At 28.3% G+C, this 25,415-nt stretch overlaps 1 protein-coding gene across 1 annotated transcript in view; it reads left to right on the forward strand.

Moving 5' to 3' along the window:
* The first annotated feature begins 3,731 nt into the window (after positions 1-3,731).
* The window catches only part of LOC112679862 (dynein heavy chain 7, axonemal-like), a 45,638-nt gene continuing 23,954 nt past the window's right edge, over positions 3,732-25,415 (forward strand). The window contains 39 exon segments of the mRNA XM_025549795.1: positions 3,732-3,840; positions 4,423-4,652; positions 5,780-5,933; positions 6,002-6,151; positions 6,542-6,580; positions 6,582-6,728; positions 6,850-7,220; positions 7,287-7,440; positions 7,442-7,593; positions 7,595-7,811; positions 7,901-8,104; positions 9,904-10,193; positions 10,250-10,372; positions 10,436-10,589; positions 11,427-11,591; positions 11,593-12,091; positions 12,156-12,271; positions 12,333-12,611; positions 12,676-12,906; positions 13,059-13,224; positions 13,308-13,453; positions 13,522-13,770; positions 14,972-15,304; positions 15,378-15,557; positions 15,620-15,751; positions 15,833-16,261; positions 16,331-16,779; positions 16,846-16,993; positions 19,463-19,675; positions 19,732-20,046; positions 20,107-20,223; positions 20,283-20,423; positions 20,486-20,644; positions 20,741-20,970; positions 21,036-22,012; positions 23,886-24,114; positions 24,290-24,443; positions 24,509-24,642; positions 24,713-24,904. Of these exon segments, the coding sequence (XP_025405580.1) occupies positions 3,760-3,840; positions 4,423-4,652; positions 5,780-5,933; positions 6,002-6,151; positions 6,542-6,580; positions 6,582-6,728; positions 6,850-7,220; positions 7,287-7,440; positions 7,442-7,593; positions 7,595-7,811; positions 7,901-8,104; positions 9,904-10,193; positions 10,250-10,372; positions 10,436-10,589; positions 11,427-11,591; positions 11,593-12,091; positions 12,156-12,271; positions 12,333-12,611; positions 12,676-12,906; positions 13,059-13,224; positions 13,308-13,453; positions 13,522-13,770; positions 14,972-15,304; positions 15,378-15,557; positions 15,620-15,751; positions 15,833-16,261; positions 16,331-16,779; positions 16,846-16,993; positions 19,463-19,675; positions 19,732-20,046; positions 20,107-20,223; positions 20,283-20,423; positions 20,486-20,644; positions 20,741-20,970; positions 21,036-22,012; positions 23,886-24,114; positions 24,290-24,443; positions 24,509-24,642; positions 24,713-24,904 (8,849 nt within the window). The 5' untranslated portion in view covers positions 3,732-3,759.

Genomic DNA, 25,415 nt, shown 5'->3' on the forward strand with positions numbered 1-25,415 from the left:
AAATAGACACAAATATCTAAGTCACGGATAGTTCGATGTTTTAACTTTCGGCATTTTACTTTATGTATCGAAACAGAAAAACAAATAATACACAATCGAGTAATAAACGAATATGAAACGAAATCAAACAATACGGAGAACTGACAGCATAAAATACGTACGATAGACGACAATATATTGTAAAACAATAATAAAATAAAAATAAATAAAACAGATAAGAGGGCATAAATGTATTAATATATTTGATATCGCCAGGCTACTTAAAAATAGATTCTAGTAACATATTAAATAGTAAATACCATATTATTTATCAATTATTAATATGAAAAGAAAATGTGGGAATTTTTGGATTTACATAAATGAATACTATTTTTCATTCAATATAAACGAGATTTTTGAAAAATACAAAATAAAGCATAAAATCATGTATATTAGCAAAAAATATCACTAAAACTTCAAAAATAGCACTAAAAATCTAAAATACTTCAAATATGCAAAAAATAGCAAATAAAATTTCTAAATTGGAGTCCCTGGTTAATAACACAAATGAATATCTCTGCAATCTTTATCTATATCCTATAATAAGTAGCAAATGTTATAAAATCCGAACCATGTTTATTAACAAAGTGCGTTCAACAAGTGAACATTTTGGAGCGAGCATTTCGGCAGTGTTACGATCGATAACACACATGAAATTGCGTCTAATAGTGGGTTATTTTGTTGTAAACGCGATAACGTGACCAAAGTTGTAATATGACGTAACGTTGACGACGAGGAAGGGAGTAACTGCGCCGTAACGCGCGTTACCATACAGGCGGTAGGCGTTGCACGACTTTTGGCCACCTCGGTATGTATCGTCTTATCTACACAATTAATTGACATTTGGCTGTCATAGTTTCATCAATCGGTATTTTCAAATATCATTTTTCACGGCACACTTAGTCGATCTCGCGGCACAGTAGTGTGCCTCGACCAGAGTCGTGTCAAACATTTCAGCGCCCCGAGGCCACTAGGAACAGGTAGCATATTAAGTGCAGATAAGGACGCCCCTTTACTTTTAAAAAAATACGGCGCCCGGGACAATTGCTCCCTTTGCCCCCACCTTAACACGGCCCTGGCCCCGGCACACTGGTTGAGAACCACTGCAGTAGGGTCTCGATAATCCGAACGAAATCGGGGAAAGGGGTCGTTCGGATTATCTATGGCTTAATAAAATCATCAATTTTATTGTAATTTAAATTATGAAATTTATTTTTATCTGTATTAATCATATAAAAACTCATAATTTATAAAGACAATGTATACAAAAAATTATTATTATTATATATGTGTGTATGTACAGATAATATTTATTACATAATATGTATATATATATATATATATATATTATGTATTAATACAGCGATGCGATATTTCTCAAGCTCGTTCGGATTACCGCATATTTCGGATTAGCCTGTGTTCGGATTATCGAGACCCTACTGTATATTTATAATATATTAATATACAATAAATAATATGATACACATTTTTAAGTTTTTATTACAATATTGAATATACTAACATACATAATGAACAACATAACTGTAATATTTATTATCGAGTAAGACAAAAAAGAAAAACTATATTAATTCAAAATGTTGAACAAATTTACAAATATTCGATTTAATTTAAGATAACACCATTGTGCATTAAAAGCAGTATTATAAAAATAAACAGTGTGGTTTCTGGTTGTCATTAATCGTGTTCACGTATTAACTACAGTAGTGTGAAGTTACGACCAGTAGTCCCACTTATCAATTGTTCAATTTTTATCTTGTAAATTATTTTATATTTATCTAATAATTTTTACCTGTCCTTGTCAAACAAAACAGGTTGACCAACTTAAAAAAATGTGTAAAAACTAAAATTTAATATTAATAATTTTTCGTAATTAAAAATGTATTTATTTCCGTTTGAGAACGAAAAATATTTTTCTGGTTAACTATTTCGTTTTCGTTCCATAAAATTAGTAACTGTGGCTCCATTTTTGTTTTCGTTCATACACATTTTTCAATTAAACCGGTTAGTAAAAAAACGGTTTTAACCGGTTCAAAGTCCTGATATAAACTATGATGTTTATATGTATATACAAAATTCATGAAATAGGTGACTGGTGCTTTCACCACAGATAAGGTAGCTTACATACATTTCTGGAGTAAATAATTTATCAGATGACATAATAATAATAATAATACATTGTGTTATGGATATATTTACATCCAAATTTCGTATCCTTGGGAACGTATACGTAAAAATATCAAATTTTTACATTTATTTCGTAAAAACTAACTTTAATCTAGTTATTCTTTTAATACAGATATCAACTGATTAAGAAAGTTTATCGAAAATCATAATGCATTCATCGAAGAAAAATAAATTTACTTATAAACCGGATCCAGCTAAAGTAAAATACGAATTTCAATCTAAACTATTTTCTAAGACTATTTTTTATCATATTTACTATTATCTAGCTTTAATATAAGAAACAAAATTAAGACGGTGGAAATATATACATCATCTGCATTCAGTTTTTAATTATGGGGCTGGCCATCCTATGGCTCACGTGGTCAAACTTTTATATAATATTATTGTTAATCAATAGTGATAATCATAAAATATATAGTATATATTATACTATATTATACTGCTTATACAACAGTTGATTTAATTATCTATAAATAATCTTTATTGAATATGTATACGATAGCTTATATGTGTAGACCAGTATTTCGTGACTGAGGGGAGATGGACTTGATTTAGATTTTAGAGAAATGGTGTTTAATAAGTTTACTGTCAGTAGTCTTGACAATAGTTTAACATAGTAATTGGCGAGAATGTATTTTTAGATTCCTGTGGACAAGTCATAAAAATAATCGTTCCGACTTAACCTTTCTACTCCATAATATTCTTCCTCATATTTTCAAGAACTGCTTTGACTTAGAACAATTATTATTATGACGCTCAGGTTGTCTAATAATTTAGCCCAGCGGTTCTCAAACTGTGCTCCGCTGAACCCTAGGCTCCGTGGGCATATATTAACTTTCTAAATTTGAATATTATTATATTTCTTAGTTATTGAGGAAAAACACTGGTATGATTATTTGAATTGCGCAACGAGTTATACGTTTTAGTGACATCAATTTTATTTACAAGTAAGACTTCTGATAAAATTTGGTTATTATGACTTCATAACTTATTTTCACAAAATTAAATTAAGTAAATTACGACGTAAAATGATCAAAGTTTTCACAATAAATGACAAAATTCGAACTTTAAAAAAAATGAAATTTTGAACTATGTGTTTTTTTCAGTATGAAATATTAATAATTATTGTTGTCTTGATTATAAATTTCTGATTTTCGGGACTACGAAAATTTTTTTAAAAACATAAGGGCTCCGTGAACAAAAAAGTTTGAGAACCACTGGCCTAGCCTAATACTTAAGGTATTAACTTATATATTTATTATAAATATAATACATAATATAATATTTTTTATTTTTTATTTATTTATTATTATTATATATTAATAATAAATGTAGAGTATGGCAATAAAACAGCGTACTGCAGCCGAAGAATTTCGTACTAATGTGATTTTGAACTACGCTTCTCATTTACTACCAAGAGAAAAGTTCAAAAATCCTTTGATAAGGTATCATTTTTTTATTAAGTATGGTTCCCATATCAATTCGGACTGTTATACGCCAATTTCTCGAGAAACAATGGATAGAATGGTGAGTTCTTTACCGGTACAGCTTCAATGTTTATCGTCACTAGAAACACTAAAAAAAGAAGTTTTCCAAGTAAGTATATATTATATTCACAACACTATTAAATATTTATTTTAAGTACCAAATATGAGATTTAAATCTGTTAATGTAAATTTCATGCCATTCGAATCAATGAATTAAATTAGTAAAAAAAATTTTAAAAAGGAACCATTTATTTTTTCAAATCTATCGATTATTTTTGGTATATCCGAAAACTTAATACAAACTTTTTTTTAATAATAAATAACTTTATACTCGTAGATAAGTTATTATGAAATTAATTACATGTATTAATAGAACAATCATTTAAATTAAAATTTTGTAAAGTAAATACTATTTTATTTAGTGTATTAATGTAAATTAAATAATTTATTGAATTCATCACCAATAAAAATTATAATTACATGAAATAAAAAGCACTACAATACCATTTTATTCGTTATATTACTAATATAAATTTGTAATAAATAAACGATACTATTTGATGTAATGCGTTGTTCAGAAAATCAAATTAACAATAATATCATATCCTTGAGTTATAATAAATTATTACAAAACAGTTCTTATTCGTTTTAAATTTTCATGATGCAACATTGATATCATAAATATTCGTAGGAACACACGAAGTCGTCGAAAGAAGGAATTTTAAAAATAGCAAACCTTGATCCATACGAGTTTCATGAAGACCTCTCGTCGTTAGCCACGTCAATTAAAGCAGAACTGCGACTTAATGCTCCACTGTGGGAAAAGTCGCGAAAACGTGCTAAGGCAAATCTCGAGGAAAACCTTTTCAAATCTAATCCAATAGTCTTACAAATTATCGATTTATGGTACAGAAACTACGAGTAAGTTAGGTGAATAATTATCTCATCGCATCTAAATTGTATACAATAATTGGAGTTAAAAACTTCAAACAATTTTCACGGTATACTATATTATAAAAAGGATAATTATTATAAATATAATTCATACTATCAATGTAGTATAGTATATATATATATATTACTTGTATTTTTTTCAAACGCACTTTTTACATAGGATATAGAAAATTTGACCGTTTTAATATTATTTAAAAATTAATTTTTATCTTAATTTTTAATGACCGATGGTAAATTTTTATAAAAAAAAAACACATCTGAATATAATTTAAATTTCAACTAACAATATTAATCAAGAGTTTCTGTACTCAAAAATATGCTGGGATTCTAGGTATTGTCTAAATGTTTTTTTTTTCTAAGATCGAAATTAAGTTTAGTTAAACTAAACTAAGTTTAATTTAAGTTAAATAAGAAATTGTTAAAATGATATTAAATAAATCGTAAAACATATTTTTGTAAAACTTTTTGTTATTTAACTACTTTTTTTTACATTTATAAAAAATAATATTTTATTTTACAACTTACATCGAGAAAAAAAAATATCATTTTCATGTTATAAATTATTATTATCTTAATAATTGTAGATGCTTAGGATACAAACAAATTGGCTTTAGATAATTATAATAATGTTCTAGGTACTATTAAATTCAACAAATTATTATATCATTATATCGATCAATATAATTAATTATATTAATCAGCTTCGTCAAACATATCATCAATATGATAGAAAATATTAGTTATGTTATAGAATTATTATATTAAAATATAATTTTTACATAATAATATAATTAAATCTAATTATATTAATTAACTATTATTTATCATCCATATTATTTTTGTAATGTAAAACCATATTTTTGCTATTTTTTAATTTGCTTTAATTCTTTAATTAATATTTATTCGGTTATAAAAACAATAATTTTTCCTTAAATTGTTCCGTTTGTTAATAATAGCTACTAAAATGTATGTATAATCTCAGAAGTAAATGCTCGAATTGCAAAAAAATAATTAAAATACAAAATAATATATCCTTTGACCAATTTAAAATTGTGTTGGCTATAATCTTTATTGTACTGTTAAAAATTTTCAAGTAAAATGATTCTTATGAATTACGAAAATATAAGTCGAAGGGACTCAAGTTATACAATAAAGGAGTTTAAAGAATTGATTTTCCTGCCATTATTGGATATTAAATATACCGTACGAAATCAATGGTTTGGTGATGTTAGAAAAATATTTCAACATGTAATAATTCTTGGTCGATTAAATATTTTATTATGATCTATCACCTTAATCCTATCGCATTTTATTAGAAAAAATACAGCAGTCATTTGCCACAAATTGATAACAAGAAAAAATTGTCTTCTTTTTTCAAATGCGTTGCGTTCACCATGCAAATTCAGTTCAGAGAATACATACAAAATTCCATTGTAGACTATACGGAATTTATGTGTGACCCAAAGGTAATGTAACATGATACTAATTATGAAAAAAATGAAATGAAATCTTGCGTAGGGAAAACTACATGTTAATAAAGTTGACAATTTATATTGGCAATACAACTCATATTAATTTGATTTTCGTCATTTTATCTAATAAAAGGAACAACAAATATAAACATAATAGATACTATTCTGTTTGCTCAAAGTTAATAAATTATACATCACGAAGTATCTATAGTTTAAATATCTTACCAGTTCGATTTATTTGTATGAAACATTTAATTCAAATAAAAATAATCAAGACAAATTGTTTACAATATACAAACTATACCGAAAATAAATTATTAGTTTTTAGATTATAATATAATATAAATTATTTACTAAAAAACTCTGTATTTCAATGTTAAAAAGAAGAATCCAGGTTTCGTAACAAATGTGGTATACAGAAACGAAAAAATTACAACTTTTGCCATCCTACAAACGTTTACGAGATTTTGTTATTTTAATTTATGAATTGATAACAGAAATACCATTATATTTAAAACGTATAGAACATATCTTTAATGACAAAAACTGTAATACAGATGTATTTCTGAAAGTAAGGATAAAAATAAATATTATAAATTGTACTTATATTGGTAAACAACAGTTGAAACGACAATTAGGTTAAACCGATAGATAAGAATATAATACTATTTGATTTTATCTTCGTTTTTTAGGTTGATCTAGATTATGATATTGTGTGTAAAAATCGCGAAAAATTACTAACATATTTGGATGATTGTTGGGAACAAAATAATGTATTTGTAGAAAAAGTCCAAAAATATTTATATTTGATTAATGGAGAGGCTAAACTTAACGTGGATATATTCATATCCCACGAGCATACTTTTGACGAGTTTAAACATAAAATTATTGAGTATCATGACCTTTCTTTGGCTATACCATTGGACATAAATTCATTGTCGACGACAGGTGTATTTAAAATTAAATTTACTGAAATCGTCAGTATTTTAATTAAGCATGCAGATAAGTTTAAGTATATCATTATCGATCACATGAGGTCTACATACTTAGCCATTTCAGAAAAGTATAAATTTAAAATTTGACTAGTTGATTAGATTTAATGTTGTTTCAACCTTTTTTTGTTGTTTAGTTTAAATAGACGATATTCGTCTTATTGTGATTCAATACTAACACCACCAAAAAATGCCGATGAACTTATGCAATTTGTCATCTTTATAGCGGACATGAAAGCTAATATTTTACCTGAACTAAGAAAAACAGTAGTTAAGGTGCTTTCATGTCAATTTTTTTTTGGATGATTACATTCCAATAACGGATTTAGCTACTATGAAACACTTTACCAAAACATTTAAATGGTCCAGATATATTCACGAAGTAATATCTATGAGTTCTGAAACGGTTGTAGCAAAAAAAAATAGAATTCAAAAAGATTTTGTCGGATCGTATAGATACGTTCGAAAACAATTTAATAAATTATCAATCGGAAGTAGAAGAGTTTCAAACACTTGGTGATATAAATGAAATAGAAAAGTATGTTAAGAAATCTGAAAGGTTAGACAATAAATTAACAGAAGCATTGAAAACAATAACTGAGTTTAACAAGGAAGAAGTATTTTTTAATATGGCAGAAAGCGTGTATCCACTCTGGAAAACTGTAAATATGAGTGTTACGAATCCGTACTACTCACAAATGCACAAATAATGAAATGCACATGATTGAAATGTAAAAAATTTTAATTTTAGATCGCAGATACTTTAGCACCGTACAAATCACTTTACCAAAACTGCTATGAATTCATTACCAATAACGAAAAATGGATGAACGCCCAAGTCGGTACATACGACCCGGAACAAATTGATTATCATGTTTCCACCTATTATCGCAACATAATGAAACTTGAGCGGACCTTTATGAAAATTCCTGCTCCATTAGCTATTGCGAAAACGGTAAATTTGATCATTGAGTATCTATAATGAAAAATACCAATAATTGGTTATTTACTATTATGTACAAATTATATTAAAACAACAATAAATTCTAATAAAATTTGCTAGAGGCGTGTAGGAAAAAACTTTTTTTATATGATTTTATATGGAGTAGTAAGTGGCGTATTTATGGTAGGGGGGTGTTGGAAATTTAACACCCCTCCCCAGATAATTTCCAAATCTCAAATTTTTAAATTTCGATCTATTTGATGTTATAAAGTTTTTATAAATTCGAATAAAACATTTTAAAATTTATAAATTTTATTAATATTATAAAAACTAATAAAACCCAGGTACTGAAATATTGGTATTTTTGACTGTACAAGTAGAAATACATTATACACTTCACAGGCCTATTGCTGTAGCCTGTAGTTCGCAGAAAATTGTAGTCTACTAATTGTGGAGATAGTTGGACGAAGATCGCATTTTGTTTCAGAAAAGACTTAATAGCCTTGCGATGTTATTGATTTATCCAGATTTAAATATTACTACCAATGGAGCTATTGACGAACGTGCAAATAAAAGAAGGAAGCTAGAGTTTATCATATATTATTATTTATTAATGAAATTATATTTTTCAATAAGAAGATAATAAAACAGATAAAAATGTAATTTTATTAATTTTATACTGATATATTAAAAAAAATGTATGACACCCCCCATCAAAAAAATTGTTTGTAAATACGCCACTGGGAGTTGTAAACAGTGTAGTAATGTGACATCTCCGCTATGTGATTATTTTTTAAATTTCACCTCATATTTATCGTTCGCCAATCTTATTGTCGTATGGCTCATTTTTTTGCTGAGTACAGCAAATAATTATACTGTTTAATGGCTACCCTTAATATGTTTAAGCGAGTTATATTGCTACTGTAAATTAGAAGTTAATATGTTCGAAATAGTTTACGATAACAAAAATTTCATAAAATCTCGAGTAAACATAATATGATAATATTATATTTTAATACAGTTAATATTCTTGTCATAAAACTTAATTTTTAACATAAAGTCGATATTGTTTTCGATGTGATATTATTTTTCTAGTCTTCATCATAACGACATGTTTATTGTGACTTATTAATGGTATACTATCAGTACGATAACCATACTATAAGCATATCTAAGTACAAAATGTATTTCTAAAACTTTGCAGCAATGACAAAAATAAATAAATAAATAATTTGGAAAAACGTTCATAAATGGATAATATTCATATGATATAGTTATAGAGGTTAGGTATCTATTAATACTGAGATTTAAAAATACAATAATAGATGATAAATGCAGTTAAAAAAATGTATTAATACCCTTGCTTAATATTATATTAGCTAATATTTTTTACAACTATCACATTTTATTGTAGTATCCTGTGATTTTCAATTAGGATTCAAATTTTATGGTTTACAAAAAATTGTACAAACTTTTAAATAAATAGTATACAATATAGGTATATATTTTATGCTATCTTTTAGTTATCGACTGTGGATTTTTGTTAAATAGGAAATTTCTCACGTTTTTAATTTTGTATTGTATAATTCTGTCAAAATATCTGTAGAAAAAATTGTAAAGGTTTATAAATTATAGGCATCTAATATTTGAAAATTCTAGTCAAATTTAGTAGATCGAAAATAATATTATATGTAAACTGATTTTTATGATTATAACTGTACTTTAGCATATTAAATAGATTCATATTTGGTTATCTATATATATGTGTAATATCATTAATCTATATAAGTTTAACTATTAAATTTATAAAGGTACGATTATCGATTGAATTATTCAAACAAAGAATGCCAGAAATAATGACACTGGGCAACTTATCGCTTAAAGAATGTCACTGGGAAGAGATTTCAAATACTGTAGGATTTGTAATGAATTCTAACCAAAGGCTTACGTTGGGAAAAATATTAAGTTTCAAACTCAGTAAATTTGTACCTCTATTTGAAATAATCAGTGACGGTGCTACTAAAGAAAGTAGTTTAGAAAAGAAATTGAACTTAATGATGGCTGATTGGAATAATTTAAGCTTTAATCTAGTGGATTATAAGTATACATTTGATTAAATTGTTAAATTGGAAGGTGTGATTTCATTTTATGCTTTAGAAATTCAGGCACTTTTATTGTATCCGCTATGGAAGATATACAAATATTGCTTGATGATCACATAATGAAAACAGCTACAATGAAAACTTCTCCTTTCGTTAAAGCATTTGAAAACAAATTATTGTATTTTATTTCAATTTATTTACTGAAATTAAAAAATGTTTCTATATAATATTATTTTTTCAGAGAATGGGATACAGCAATTCATACATTGAATGAAATAATGGAATTTTTGGTCAAAGTACAAATGTCATGGATGTATTTAGAGTCTATATTTTCATCTCCCGATATACGAAGCCAAATTCCAAATGAATCTCAACAATTTAACATAGTTGATAAGGTAAATACATATTTTACCATAATAGTTCTAAATAAAATTGTTAAGTTACCAATGTCGGTCTGGCTCATGATTGGTCCTCCGGCAAAAAATTTACAATGGACTCCTAAACAACTTAATACTGGAGAAGATTCAATAAAAGTTTAGTAAAAATGTTTTTTCTCGTTACTCTCAAACTCTACTTCTACTCTACTCTATTTTAATTTATTTTTATTTTTATATTTTTCCAAAGTCAATATCATTGTGTTCGTGCATATGACCTATATTATCTCAATTTTTCAAATTATTTATATAAATTGCGATTTTGATCAATTGATCAAGATAACTAAAATGTATAAACTATAACAGTTATATCTAAGTCTATTAAATCACGTCAACAATATTTCAAGATTAAGATAAGAACAATACAATTTTAATTTAATTCAGGAAAATAATCACTCTGATTTTTTATGTTAGCGTGGTTGCTATAAGCCCAAGGACGAATTTATGATAGAGTCAGGAGATCAACTGATCTACAATTAATATTTATTGACGAAATTGGCCTCTTGAAGATTTCTTTTACTTTTTAAATGTGGCGATTAAAAGTTGAAGTTAAAATTAAACTGACAAATGCCTCAGTTTTTAACCTCCTCTTCCCCCAAAAGTATGACACTGGTTAAATTGTAAAGAAAAATAAAATATCTCTAAACCAGATCTCCATGTAAGATTCTATTAAATAAGATAAATGTTTACAATTATAATTATGAATAAACTTATGAATTGACCAGACCGACACTGTTGGTCATAATTTATTTATAGGTATATTGGGTACAAAAATATTTAAAAATATTTTTTTTATAGATTTGGAGAAATTTGATGAAAAATCTGAAAAGAACAACAAATATTTTAGATGCAGTTAATATTGAAAATATATTGGAAGATTTGACAAAAGCTTTTACACTTTTAGACGTGGTGCAAAAGGGTTTAAATAGTTATTTGGAAACAAAACGACTTTACTTTCCGAGGTTTTTTTTTTTTGTCAAATGACGAACTTCTTGAAATCTTATCGGAAACTAAAGATCCAAAAAGAGTGCAACCTCATTTGAAAAAATGTTTCGAAGGAATATCCACTTTAGTGTTCACTGAAAAATTAGAAATTATATCTATGGTATCTAGTGAAGAAGAAATTGTAAATTTATCAGAAATAATTAACACGATAAAAGCTAGAGGGCAAGTTGAGAAATGGCTGATGGATTTGGAACTGTCTATGAAATCTACTGTTAGGCTAACAATCAATAAAGCCTTGTTAGCTTACACACAAACCATTAGACATGAATGGGTAGTTCAGTGGCCTGGGCAAGCAGTGTTAGCCGTGTCATGCACGTTCTGGACTACTGAAATGACAGAAGCTATTAAGCAATACCCAAAAGGACTCCCAGCGTATTTAAATAAATGTAATGGACAAATTGAAAAAATTGTTAGTTTGGTCCGTGGTGTGTTACCACTTCAAACGCGAATGACTTTGGGTGAGATTGAATTAGGGCATATTTTTAAATTTTATGCCATTTTAAAATTATTTCATTAAACCAGGCGCCTTGATTGTAATGGATGTTCACGCAAGAGACGTCGTCGAAGATCTGGTGCACAAAAATATTTACAAGACCAACGACTTTGGGTGGATTAGTCAATTGCGGTATTATTTGATGGTAAAGTAAAATTTATTTCAACAGTGAAACATTTTACCGTTTGAAATCGATTGATTTTTAGGAAAACGACTTGATCACTTTCATGATAAACGCTTCGTTGAATTATGGTTATGAATATTTGGGTAATTCGTCAAGATTAGTTATCACTCCACTCACGGACCGCTGTTATCGGACATTATTTTGCGCTCTTCAGTTGAATTTCGGTGGTGCCCCCGAAGGGCCCGCTGGTACTGGCAAAACAGAGACTACCAAAGACTTAGCTAAAGCAGTTGCTAAACAGTGTGTCGTTTTCAATTGTTCGGATAGTATGGACTACATTGGCCTAGGAAAATTTTTCAAAGTGATTTCTTAGCCCAGAGGATATAATATTACTAAGGTTTTACTAGATCGCGTTATAATTTCAGGGTTTACTATCATGTGGTGCTTGGGCATGTTTCGACGAATTTAATCGTATTGACTTAGAGGTTTTATCAGTAGTCGCACAACAAATATTGACTATTCAACGAGGTATACAAACTGGTTTGACGAAGATATTTTTTGAAGGATCGAATTTAACATTGGACAAAACGTGTGCTATATTTATTACTATGAATCCCGGATACGCCGGACGTTCGGAATTGCCGGATAATTTGAAAGTAATAAACAGTGATTACAAAAAACATAACAAATCCTACTTCTCTCGATTCAAATTTTAAGTCCTGTTGAATTGTTTAACTTATTCACTTAGAAAAAAAAAAATAATAATATAATTTAATACTTAAAATAATGATAATTTTTTTTTTTTCAGGCTTTATTCCGTTCAGTAGCCATGATGGTACCTGATTATGCTTTGATATCGGAAATAGTTTTGTACTCTCAAGGATTCAGTTTAGCTCGTTCACTATCAGTGAAAATAGTAGCCACGTACAAATTATGTTCAGAACAGCTTTCATCGCAAAACCATTACGATTACGGTTGTTAATGCATCCATTCATCATAACATAAAACGTAATCAATAATAAATATAATAATTATTTGAATCAAATACCCCGTACAGGAATGAGAGCTGTTAAAACTGTGTTGACAGCAGCTGGTAATTTAAAGCTTAAATACCCAGAAGAAGACGAAAATATACTTATGTTACGTTCTATCAACGACGTGAATTTACCGAAATTTCTAGAACATGACATTCCATTATTTAAAGTAAACTGATTTTATTCGATAAAATATTCTAATTGATAATAATAATCGTGCTTATATTTTCTGCATAGGGAATAACTTCAGATTTATTCCCCGGCATCGAGTTGCCGACAGCAGACTATCTAATATTGAACTCAGCTATAGAAGAAGCTTGCGAAGCATTAAACCTTCAATGTACTCCATTTTTTTTGGAAAAAGTCCAACAGATCTATGAAATGATGATCGTCAGACATGGTTTTATGATTGTTGGTTTTCCATTTAGTGGTAAAACATCAGCTTACAAAGTACTCAGTGGTGCTTTGGAAATTATTGAAAAAAAAGTAAAAACGTACATCATATAATAAACATAATTTATAATTATTATTAAAATGATAATTATTTACATGTATAAGAAAAATAGGTTAATAATGCGATACCATTTACACAGATTAGTCATCAACAATTAACTGGTAGTTATTTTATCATGTATTTAAGGTTTTTTTATAAGGTTATTAAAAAATGCACATTATGCAATATCGCTTCGGCTATAGAATACCAGTGTATGTGTGTGTGTGTTTTTATCTGTTCATCAAATAATCAGGTCATACCATAATTTGCCATCGTCGCATTAATTTATATTATTATTAACATAATAATTTCATTAATTTCCAATACAACGACAATAGCCACTATGTGTTCTCTTGATATTTTTAATACTTAGTATTGTCTTGTCTATTACCTTTTTATATTTTATATTTAACCGTCATCAATTATCGTTTATCTTAATTACCATTTAATATCATTATACATTCTTTTTTCAACCATTTATTGTACTGGCGTCACGAGTAAACGTTTCAAATAGTCAATGACTGGAAACATTCATTGTAAATGATCTTTATATTTTAATACTTATATAATTGTTTTGTGATTCGCGAATCATTAAATTTATAATATACTTACCCTAAGTAACAGTAATTTTTTTATTACATCTAATATGTTAAATTTAAAATAAATTATATAAGTGTATAATTTAAACCAAAAATTTTTCTTCCTAAATATGTCTCCCATATAGTATTCTATTTTTTTTTTTTTTTTTTGTACTTTTATCATTTGCCTGATTATTACTTTCTCGTACTTAGACGTTTCACATATTTAGTTTTCATTGTATACATCATAGTTCAATCCGTAACAGATACGTTTTTCATAAATATAAAAATACAATACTGCATTGTTATATATTACTTACTTAATGTCAGATAAACATTTTTCTTAACTGTTTGGTGCTCAGTATTCAAATACAATTATACATTATTTAGCTACTATATATGCATAAAAAATATATATTTCGTTTAAAAATTTATTTTTCTCTTGTGTATCAAGTATAACCTTTTGACTTTTATTTTGTAATTTATACATAATTAGTATTATGGGATATGAACAAGTTATAAATATATAAATTTACAATTTAACTTCAAAATTATTATAATTGTAATATGTTCAAAATGTAGTAACTATTTTATTTTATATTATATTCCCATTTAGAATCTGATGGATGAACACAAAGTTGAAATCATGGTAATAAATCCAAAATCTATAACGTTGGGTCAACTTTACGGTCAGTTTGATCTAATAACACATGAGTGGTCAGATGGTATTTTAGCTGTTGGATTCAGAAAATTTGCTTCTTCGGATAATCTCAACAGAAAATGGCTGGTTTTTGATGGTCCTGTAGACGCTATTTGGATCGAAAGTATGAATACAGTATTGGACGATAACAAAAAGTTGTGTTTAATATCCGGAGAGATTATACAGCTCGCTAACACGACTAATTTGATCTTTGAACCCATGGACTTGGATGTAGCATCACCAGCAACTGTAACAAATCAAATATTTACAAAATTTCATTGTTAGTCGTGCTATATACAAATACTTGTATTTAAATTTGTAGGTCTCTAGATGTGGTATGATTTATATGGAACCAGTTTCATTAGGTTGGGAGTGCCTTGTGGAATCATGGATAAATGAATTTTCACCATATCTGGATTCAATGCACAAAAAGACGTGTTACGATATTATCATACGATTTACCCGGCCATTATTGTTTATGTTAAGACGTTGCAATATGAACGTATAAACGTAAACAATCGAATGGTTGAAATATTTTTCTAATACAAACTATTTGTATTTTAGGAAGTGTTTCCTACATCCGACTCGAACTTGGTCAGATCGTTAACAAACATTTGCGATACTTATATGACACCATATTTTGATCAAGAACATATGAAAACAGCTCTACAACGTGATATCAGATCACAAATCGAAGTAAATTTGTATATTATTTATCAATATTCATCAATATCTAATACTAATCATTTTTGTTTTATACAAATATTTTTCCTACAGAATATATGTTTTTTCTCATCGATTTGGTCTTTGGGAGCGGCTTTAGATGCAAACAGTCGAATAAAATTTAATCTTCTGTTTCGAGCATTGTTGGAGGACAAGTTTCCAAAAAAAGTGGCTAAAGCCTTGAACATACCCGTTAAACTATGTCCATCGCCAAACACCCCTTATTCGAGCACAATTCCCCAAATGAGTTTGGTTTTCGACTACAGATATGTTTTAATGAAAAGAGATAAAGGACTGTGGATACTGTGGTCCGATTATATAAAAGAAGAACCCCCCATACCGCAAGACATTCCTTTCAATAAAATTATTGTTCCTACTGTGGATACAATACGAAATCACGTATTGATGTCAAAGCTTTTAAAAAAAAACAAACCTATGATGATGGTAGGGAAAACCGGAACGGGAAAATCTACATACATTTTGGTATTAATAATAAACGGTATTCGTGTTTATTGTGAAAATGTTTCAAACAATTTTACTTGTCATTTGTAGGATTATATTTTTACGAAAATCGACCAGGACTCTAACCATCCGTCATTTATCAACTTTTCGGCGCAGACATCGGCTAACACTATACAAGATATAATCATGAGCAAACTAGTTAAGAGAAAACGAGGAGTATTTGGTCCTCTGATTGGTACAAAATGCATAATATTTATCGACGACGTAAGTATGCCGCAAAAGGAGTATTATGGTGCCCAGCCACCTGTAGAACTTTTACGACAATATCTGGATAAGTTTCCGTGGTACGATCGCAAAGAACTTGTGCCGTTATATCTTGAAGATGTGCTGATATTATGTGCGATGAGTCCACCGTCATCGGGTAACACCGTGACCGCAAGATTTAGTCGTCATTTCAACATCATTGTGACCAATTCTTTCGATGACGTAACAATGGTTACAATTTTTAGCAAAATTTTATTTTGGCATTTAGAAATCAAGTACGTTCGTATTTAGATAAAACAATTATTATTAAAATCTGTAACTAATTTGTATTAATTTAATAGAGGTTTCAATAAACAATTTGATTCGTGTGTTGATGAGTTGATAAATTCAACATTGGATCTACATAAAAAAAGCATTGCATATTTATTGCCAACACCAGCTAAATCTCATTATTTATTCAACTTAAGAGACTTTTCTAAAGTCATCCAGGTTAATAGCTAAATTTTATTTACAAATAATTATAAACATTTAACTTATGATTATGTATAATAATGTAATTTTAAAATTATTGAAAGAAGTTACAAGTATTTTACTCATAATATACATGATTGTTTCACACATTTATAATATTATAATAATAAAATTCAGTGGCGGCTCCGTGGGTGCTGACAAAAGGAGTTCAACAATATGAAAAAGTGTTCATCTCTGTATCATTTATTTTTGGTATTATTATTTTATTATTGTCCAAATGCTAGCATAAAATCGCAGTTTAATACACACGCGATTAAATAAGATATTCGCTTATCAACAATAATAAAATTCCTCATCTCATAATTGGAAAACGTAATCCACGGGTAAACTATTCAAATTGGTTTGGAAAAAATTGATATTTATATGTTTGGACGACTCAGTGTGTCGTCCATACGCTTGCGGGATACCGCGGCTTAATCGTATCCGCACCCAAATGTTCGCTTGGAATACCAGTGGTTTCCAATTGGTGGTCCGCGGATCCCCAAGGGTCCTCGTGTTGATTTTAGGGGTCCACGGTTGTGTAGTACTGTAATGATTTTTTTATTTTATTTTAGTGAAATTAATATATACAGTCAACTTGCGATATAACGAATTTCAAGGGACCGAGCAAAAAGTTCGTTACATCGAAAGTTCGTTACATCGAAATTCATTATATTAAAAGCATAAATCAACAAAATTTGTTTAAACGATATTTAAAAGAAAGTTTAAATTTTATTAGATTTTTATAATTACATACCTACATACAATATGAGATTATTATTAAATATTTTATTAGATACATTCATACATTTTTTGTTTATTACATACATACATATTTATTTTTTAAAAAAAATATGATTTTTTTTTTGTGTGTATCCATTTGCGCTTACACGATTAATAGTGTTGTTCAAATTTAGAATATTACAAAATACACTGTCGTCAATATCATGTCTTTGTAAAAAACTTAAGACGGAACGGAGACCTAATTTTGCTTCATTCGAGCTTACGGGGGGCTCTTCGTCATCAACTTTATTCAAAATCTCATCGTCATTGAGAACTTCACAGACAACCAAACCTTTGTCGATAGCAGCAAATTTTTATTTATATTTAATACAATTTACATTTAACAGACGTGTATCATATAAACGATACATGAACATTATCTTATCGCATAAGAATGGCCGAAACAAACTCGTAAAATGTGCTGTATCAATCTCCAAAATTGTAAAAATTCGTTACATTACGTGAATTTTAGCCAAAAAATCTTCGTTATATCGAGGGGACCAAAATACATTTGATTTTTCGTTATAGCACGAGGTTTTCAAGGGTCCGACAGTTTTATACGTTATATCGAGATTTTCGTTATATCGAACTTCGTTATACTGCGAGTTGACTGTATATTTAACAATATTACAATATTACAAAAAGGATTGTCAAATTAAAATAAATTGTAAATTTTTTTTCACTTTCATAATTAAATAAAATTGAAAAGTAATTATTTACAATAAAGGGGTCCCCGGACCAATTTAAGTTATAGTTAGAGGTACGTGGCTTCATAATAATTGGGAACCACTGATATATACAATATTATATAAAATAGTCTGGGCGAGGACAGTGATAGGTTGATACGCATGCGACGCATTCGTACTTATGACATGCACACATGGTAATCGCTGCAATCACACTCAAAAACATTTATAAAATTATTATTTTGATTATTTGAAAATCGTCATTTTATTATTCCAACTGTTAAATAATTTAATACATTATTGATAGGTATACTATTACAATCGAAATTAATTTTCTTCTATTCATAAATAATAGTAAGAGGTCGTCCAAGATACGAGCTACCAATGATAAAATTACATTTTTCATTTTTCGTACTTCCTACATTAATGTTTTTTAATCTTGAAACACCTGAACATCGTCTGTTGCGATTGGAATTTCGTATTAGGATTTGACTTACTTTTCGTATAAGCTTATCTCAGAAGAAATGAACTATTCTGAGCTTTTAAAGTAGTTTCTCTTTCCATACCACAGCTCGTAACACTTGATCTAAAAATACATTTTATCTTAACACAGAAGTAACTGTTTTTGCAAATAATACCCATAAGTAAAAATATGAAAACCATAATTGAATTAAGAATCGATTAGTTCATATCACGAAAGTTCAACTCATTTCAATAAAATTTGCTGTTATTTTATCGCCTAAGTATATTACATAATTTTATAATTTGTTTTCATTGTATTATGTACAAATGTTTCATATAATTATCTAATTTATTTAATTTGGCTAGTTTAATTTGTCCGTTTAAACCTTAAATAAATAATTCAGTAAAACTTTGTGTGTTTAATTTCTTAAATCACAAAATAATGAATTTAAAAAATAATTAAAATTAATTTTATTTCGATAAAATGATTTATTATTATGAATTATTCTATAACCAGGGCATCATGTTTTCTATTCCTGCGACGGTTGCAGATGTAATATCTATGAAACGCCTTTGGACGCACGAAATTTTAAGAGTGTATTATGATCGTTTAGTTGATGAAGCGGATCGTTCGTGGTTTTTCGACACTTTACGATTTGTCTGTAAAGAATTTCTGAAAGAGGACCTAGACAAAATGTTTGCTCATCTGACAACAAAAGAAAACAAAAAGGTAAAATAAAAACAATCAACATTAATAGTTGGATAACATTTATTAGTAACATTTAGGTGAGTCAAAATGAATTACGCCAGTTAATTTATTGCGACTTTTCTGATCGAAACAATTCAGATAAAAATTATAAGGAAATTCATGATTTGGATAGTCTTCGAACAACAGTTGAAGGATACCTAAATGAGTATAATCAGATGAGCAAAAAACCTATGAATTTAGTACTTTTTAGATTTGCTCTTGAACACCTTTCTCGAATTAGTCGCATTTTTAATCAACCACGAGGACATGCTTTACTTATTGGATTAGGAGGATCAGGTCGAAAGTCACTTACTAAACTTGCTGCACATATTGCACAATACGACCTATTTCAAGTACAAAAAAAAAAAAAATTGTTTTTTTCTCGGTTTAAAGCTTATAATCGTTGTATTTAGATTAATATGACACGTACGTATGGAACTAATGAATGGCGTGATGATTTAAAAGTTGTATTTAAGAGAGCTACAATTGCATTTGATCAAAATGTTGTGTTCTTATTTGCGGATTCTGAAGTGAATATACTACAGTAGGTAAAAACATATAGGTATGCAAATTCTTTAAATTGATTTAGATAAAAAATGAAGGAATGGTCGAAGATATAAATAATTTACTAAACTCGGGTGAAGTACCAAATTTATTTATGATGGACGAGAAAATAGAAATTTGTGAGAAAATGCGTATACTAGATAGACAACGTGATAAAATAATACAAGTACTTTTACTGAAATGTTTAAAATTGAATATACTTATAATAAAAAAAAACAATGTTATCAGACTGACGGAAGTTCCACCGGTTTATTTAATTTATTCACTCAAATTGTGCGAGACCAATTGCATGTCTCATTGGCATTAAGTCCCATTGGTGATGGTCTTAGAACAAGAGTAAGAAAATTTCCATCGCTCGTGCAATGTTGTACGATTGATTGGTTCCAGGTATAAATAATAACAAAAGATATGTCAAAAGAAGAAAAAATCATTGTACTCAATGTCGATAGTACGTATAACTAAACTGCTTTTATTTCATTCCAGCCTTGGCCTGCAGATGCTCTAAAAGCAGTAGCTACAGAATTTTTAGGTGACGTAGATTTGACCGATCATGAACGTAATGTTAGTATTAAAATGTGTCAACAATTTCATATAACGGTCGAAAATCTATCAATAGAATTTCATGCTAAACTACAGCGTAAAATTTATGTAACACCGACTTCTTATTTAGAAATGATTTACACATTTAAAGACGTTTTAAGCAAAAAACGGTTGTAAGTATTAATTCTTCAAATCATTAATACCGATGGTTAATTAACAATTTATCTGTCCATAAAAGTGAAATTTCTACTTCAAAACGTCGGTATGAAGTAGGATTGGAAAAATTACAGAAGGCAGCCGACGATATTGAAATAATGCAAATAGAATTAAAAAAGTTGGAACCTGAGATCATAACTGCTGCGGCAAATGTAAAAGTTATCATGCAGAAAATAGAAGTCGAAAACAAAGAAATATCAAAAGTCAAAGAAATCATTAAAAAAGAAGAAGAAAAAGCTCTTAAAACCGCAGCGGAAGCCCAAGAAATAAAAAATGAGTGCGAAGCTCACATGGAAGCCGCGAAACCTGTATTAAATGCTGCTCTCGCTGCACTAAACACATTGACTGCTAATGATATTACATTTGTAAAATCAATGAATAATCCTCCCAATGCAGTTAAATTGATTATGGAAACTATTTGCATTATTAAAGGCATAAAACCAGACAAAATTCCCGACCCCGCTTCTGGGAAAATGACAGAAGATTATTGGGGACCGTCCAAAAAATTACTCAATGACATAAAATTTTTGGAACAACTGATTAATTTTGACAAGGACAATATACCGAGTAAAGTTATGCAAGTCATTAATGAAAATTACCTCACAAATCCAGATTTTGATCCTAATAAAGTAAAAAAAGCATCAATCGCTGCACAAGGCCTATGCAAATGGGTAATAGCAATGTCTAGTTACGAAAAAGTGGCAAAAGAAATACAGCCGAAAAAGATTGCTTTAGCCGAAGCAGAAACCATTTACAACAATGCCATGGATGCACTTAATGAAAAACGTTCACAGCTTACGGAGGTTGAAATTAAACTTAAAATTATTCAAGACAGTCTTGATGAAAATGAATCCAAAATGTCTATGTTACAAAATAAATCAGACGGAGTACAAATAAAAATGAAACGAGCCGGAGAATTGATAGGTGGTTTAGGAGGTGAAAAACAGCGGTGGAATCAGACTGCTATAGATCTTGGAGAACGTTATTTAAACCTAACCGGTGAGTCCAATTGAAAGTAACAACTATTTTTGAGTATGTGTATATAATAACAATCATTATCCAAGGGTGGCTTATAATGAAACTACTAACCAAGAACGACTGATTTTGATACAAAAAGAGGTTAGGATTAGATCTATCATAGATGATTAACTCAAGTGTATACTATGTGCTATAAATTACAATTTTCAGTTAATTACAGTATTGGCATTAGATAAATACTTTTTCATCTAGATAAATATGAAGATAATATAACAAAAATGTATCTAGATTATGCTAAAAGATAACTAAATCTAAAATCTATCTAGTTAACGATTAAACATAAATAAAATTTTTATCTAAATAAAAAAAAGGAATACATTTGTTTTATATTTTAAAGAATAATAATATTTAGAAAGTACACCTTAGATCAAAGATTCCCAAACTGTGCACCACGGTGCCCTTGGAACACCGCGAGCACTTTCTACGGGCCACGGTGGTCTACGGTTCATAAAAAATAGTTTAAAATGTTTAGATTTTTTTCCCTTATTGTTTTCGTAAAAACTTTATAGCAAATAATGAAATATTTTCTATTATATATTCGAACATTCTAATTTTAACTTTTTAATATTTTTATGTAATAATTATAATAATGATAACAAATATTTTTATTCATTTAATTGTTAAGTTTAAAAATTCGTTAATTTATAATAAAGTTAAATTTTAATAAAATTAATAAAATTAATCATCAATGAGCATTTTTTTGTCCTGTCTTTCATGTTATTCACAGGGCATCGTGGCTAAATTGAGTCCAAAAAAAGGCACCACGGAAAAAAAAGTTTGAGAATCGCTGCCTTAGATACTAGGTACTTCTTAGTACTTCATTATTATTTAAACACAGACAGTTAACTTCCTCCCAAATCAGGAAAAATATGTATTAAAAATCAATAATTTTCATTATCAAGGAAAAATATTTTTCACCTCCCCCCCTCCTCAAGCTACAAAATAAAATCCTGGATCTGCCACTGAACACAGGTTATATGTTTAAATTAATGTTGGCAATAGATGTTATTCTTAGTCAATACTAAATAACGAACATTTTAAAAATTAAGTATGAAAATTAAGAAATAAATATTTTATTGTGACATTTCAAAGTAAATTGTGATTTTTGTGATCCTTGGAACAGTTTTTATGTATATTAAAATTAATATATTTAGGTATAATTGTTATTTTGTAAGTTGCTTGTTGCATGTGTATTATACATACAATAAATAAAAGAACACTTGATTATTTATTGTTCCCGTTAACTTACATGTTTACCACTTACCAACGTAACAATATTTACTCTAGATTTGAATCTTAGACCCCGGGCTTCTAACGAAAAAGTCAATAATACATAATATTATTCTGTAATTTTTCTTATTGAGATTATTTAGGAATTCATAGTACAAGTATTAATTATCAATAAAGTAAATTGACAATACAAATTTGTATTTTATTTTTTTTGTATGCAGATGAATATATTTAGATAAATTAATTTTTTATCTAGATCATTATTATTCAGATACCATGAAAATATTTATCTAGATAAGATAAAAGATAATTAAATAATTGTCTAATCAATTGATCTAGATAAATATATATAATATAGATATGTCCCAACACCGTTAACTAACCATGTGTATGTAAAATGCTATCGAGACTCTAAATTATTTTAGATTCTAGAGTATTGGAAATACGTTTAAGTAATCTGTAATAATATTGGTATAGATTGGTAAACAAATTTGGTGGGTGGTTAAATTAAGTTTTCTCCTTGAGTTTTTGGAACTCAGCCGACCACTAGATGTGTTGATCATATTATATCAATAAGTGTATAATAAATAAAATTTCATTGCAGGTGACCTGTTAATAAGTTCGGGAATTATTGCATATTTAGGCCCGTTTACAATGGATTATAGAAGTCGTCAAATCAAAAATTGGGTTGACGAAATTATTGAAAATGATATTATATGTACTAAAGATTTCCAGCTAAGTGCAATACTTGGAAAACCGGTCGATATCAGAGCTTGGAATGTAGCCGGTCTGCCGACGGATTTATTTTCCATAGATAATGGAATTATTGTCATGTAAGAAAATCACACTTAATATTCAATATTTTGAATTTTGATTTTTTGATTTTTTTTGATTTTTCTCCTATTCCATTTATAATGTAAAACTAAAATTAATTGCTTAACATTTTTCGATTTTAATTTTTCAATTTAATTATTATTTTATAAGCTAGAATATGTTGTTTTCTTATAGGAATGCTAGACGATCAGCCCTAATGATTGATCCTCAAGGACAGGCCAATAAATGGATAAAAACAATGGAAATTGAAAACTCATTACACATCATTCGATTCACTTCAACCAACTATATCAATGTACTTGAGCATGCGATCACCAGTGGCCAACCAGTATTTAATAAAGAAATAATACACCAATAAACGTGTATTAATGTATAATTGTTGCATTATTCCAGGCACTATTAGAGAACATTAATGAAGAATTAGATCCTATATTGGAACCCGTATTGTTAAAACAGATATTTTTAAGTGGCGGTACTAATTGCATAAAACTAGGTGATTCTATTATTGAATATGATCAAAATTTTCGGTAATTAATCGACTGATCGTATAATTAGTTGTGTTGTTTTCGCTTTAATTAACTGTTTATATATTTTAAGGTTATACATTACAACCAAACTGAGAAATCCACATTACTTACCAGAAATAGCTGTAAAAGTTGTGTTGTTAAATTTCATGATAACGCCAATTGGTCTTGAAGATCAGTTATTAGGTGTAGTAGTGGCTAGAGACAGACCTGATTTAGAAGCCGAAAAAAATGAATTAATTATTGAAGGTGCTAAAAATGCCAGGTAAATAATTAATATATTTTAATTATTTTATTAGAATAAAACGTTTCTAATTCAATATATCTACAATTACGGATCATTCATATTAATATAATTTTTTTTTTTATGTGATGAAGGTATTATATTAGTTAAAATTATACAACAAAATTTAAATAAATTTAAAAATATAAACAATTATAGTATTTTATAATGTTGGTAGTAGCCTTAATTGATTAAAAAATTAATGATTATTAGGCTTTGGTTTTGATGTAGATATGTAAACAGTGGCGTAACTAGATATTATTTAAGGTGGGGGTCTAACAATTTTACTTAATTTGGTCTCTAAATATAATCATAGTAAAGGGCGATCATTGGGGAAGGCAAGATTGTGCAATCGCCCCCCTCTCTTCTCTAGAAAAATAATATTAACATAAAACTGAATAAGTGTTATCTTTTTGAGAATATATAGCTCATAATTTGAAAAAAAAATTGGCTCCCTTTTTAAAGTTTTACTTCTGGGCACCCACGATCATAT

Source organism: Sipha flava, unplaced genomic scaffold (genome assembly GCF_003268045.1).
Source record: "Sipha flava isolate LNK unplaced genomic scaffold, YSA_version1 169_pilon_pilon, whole genome shotgun sequence".
NCBI lineage: Eukaryota > Metazoa > Arthropoda > Insecta > Hemiptera > Aphididae > Sipha > Sipha flava.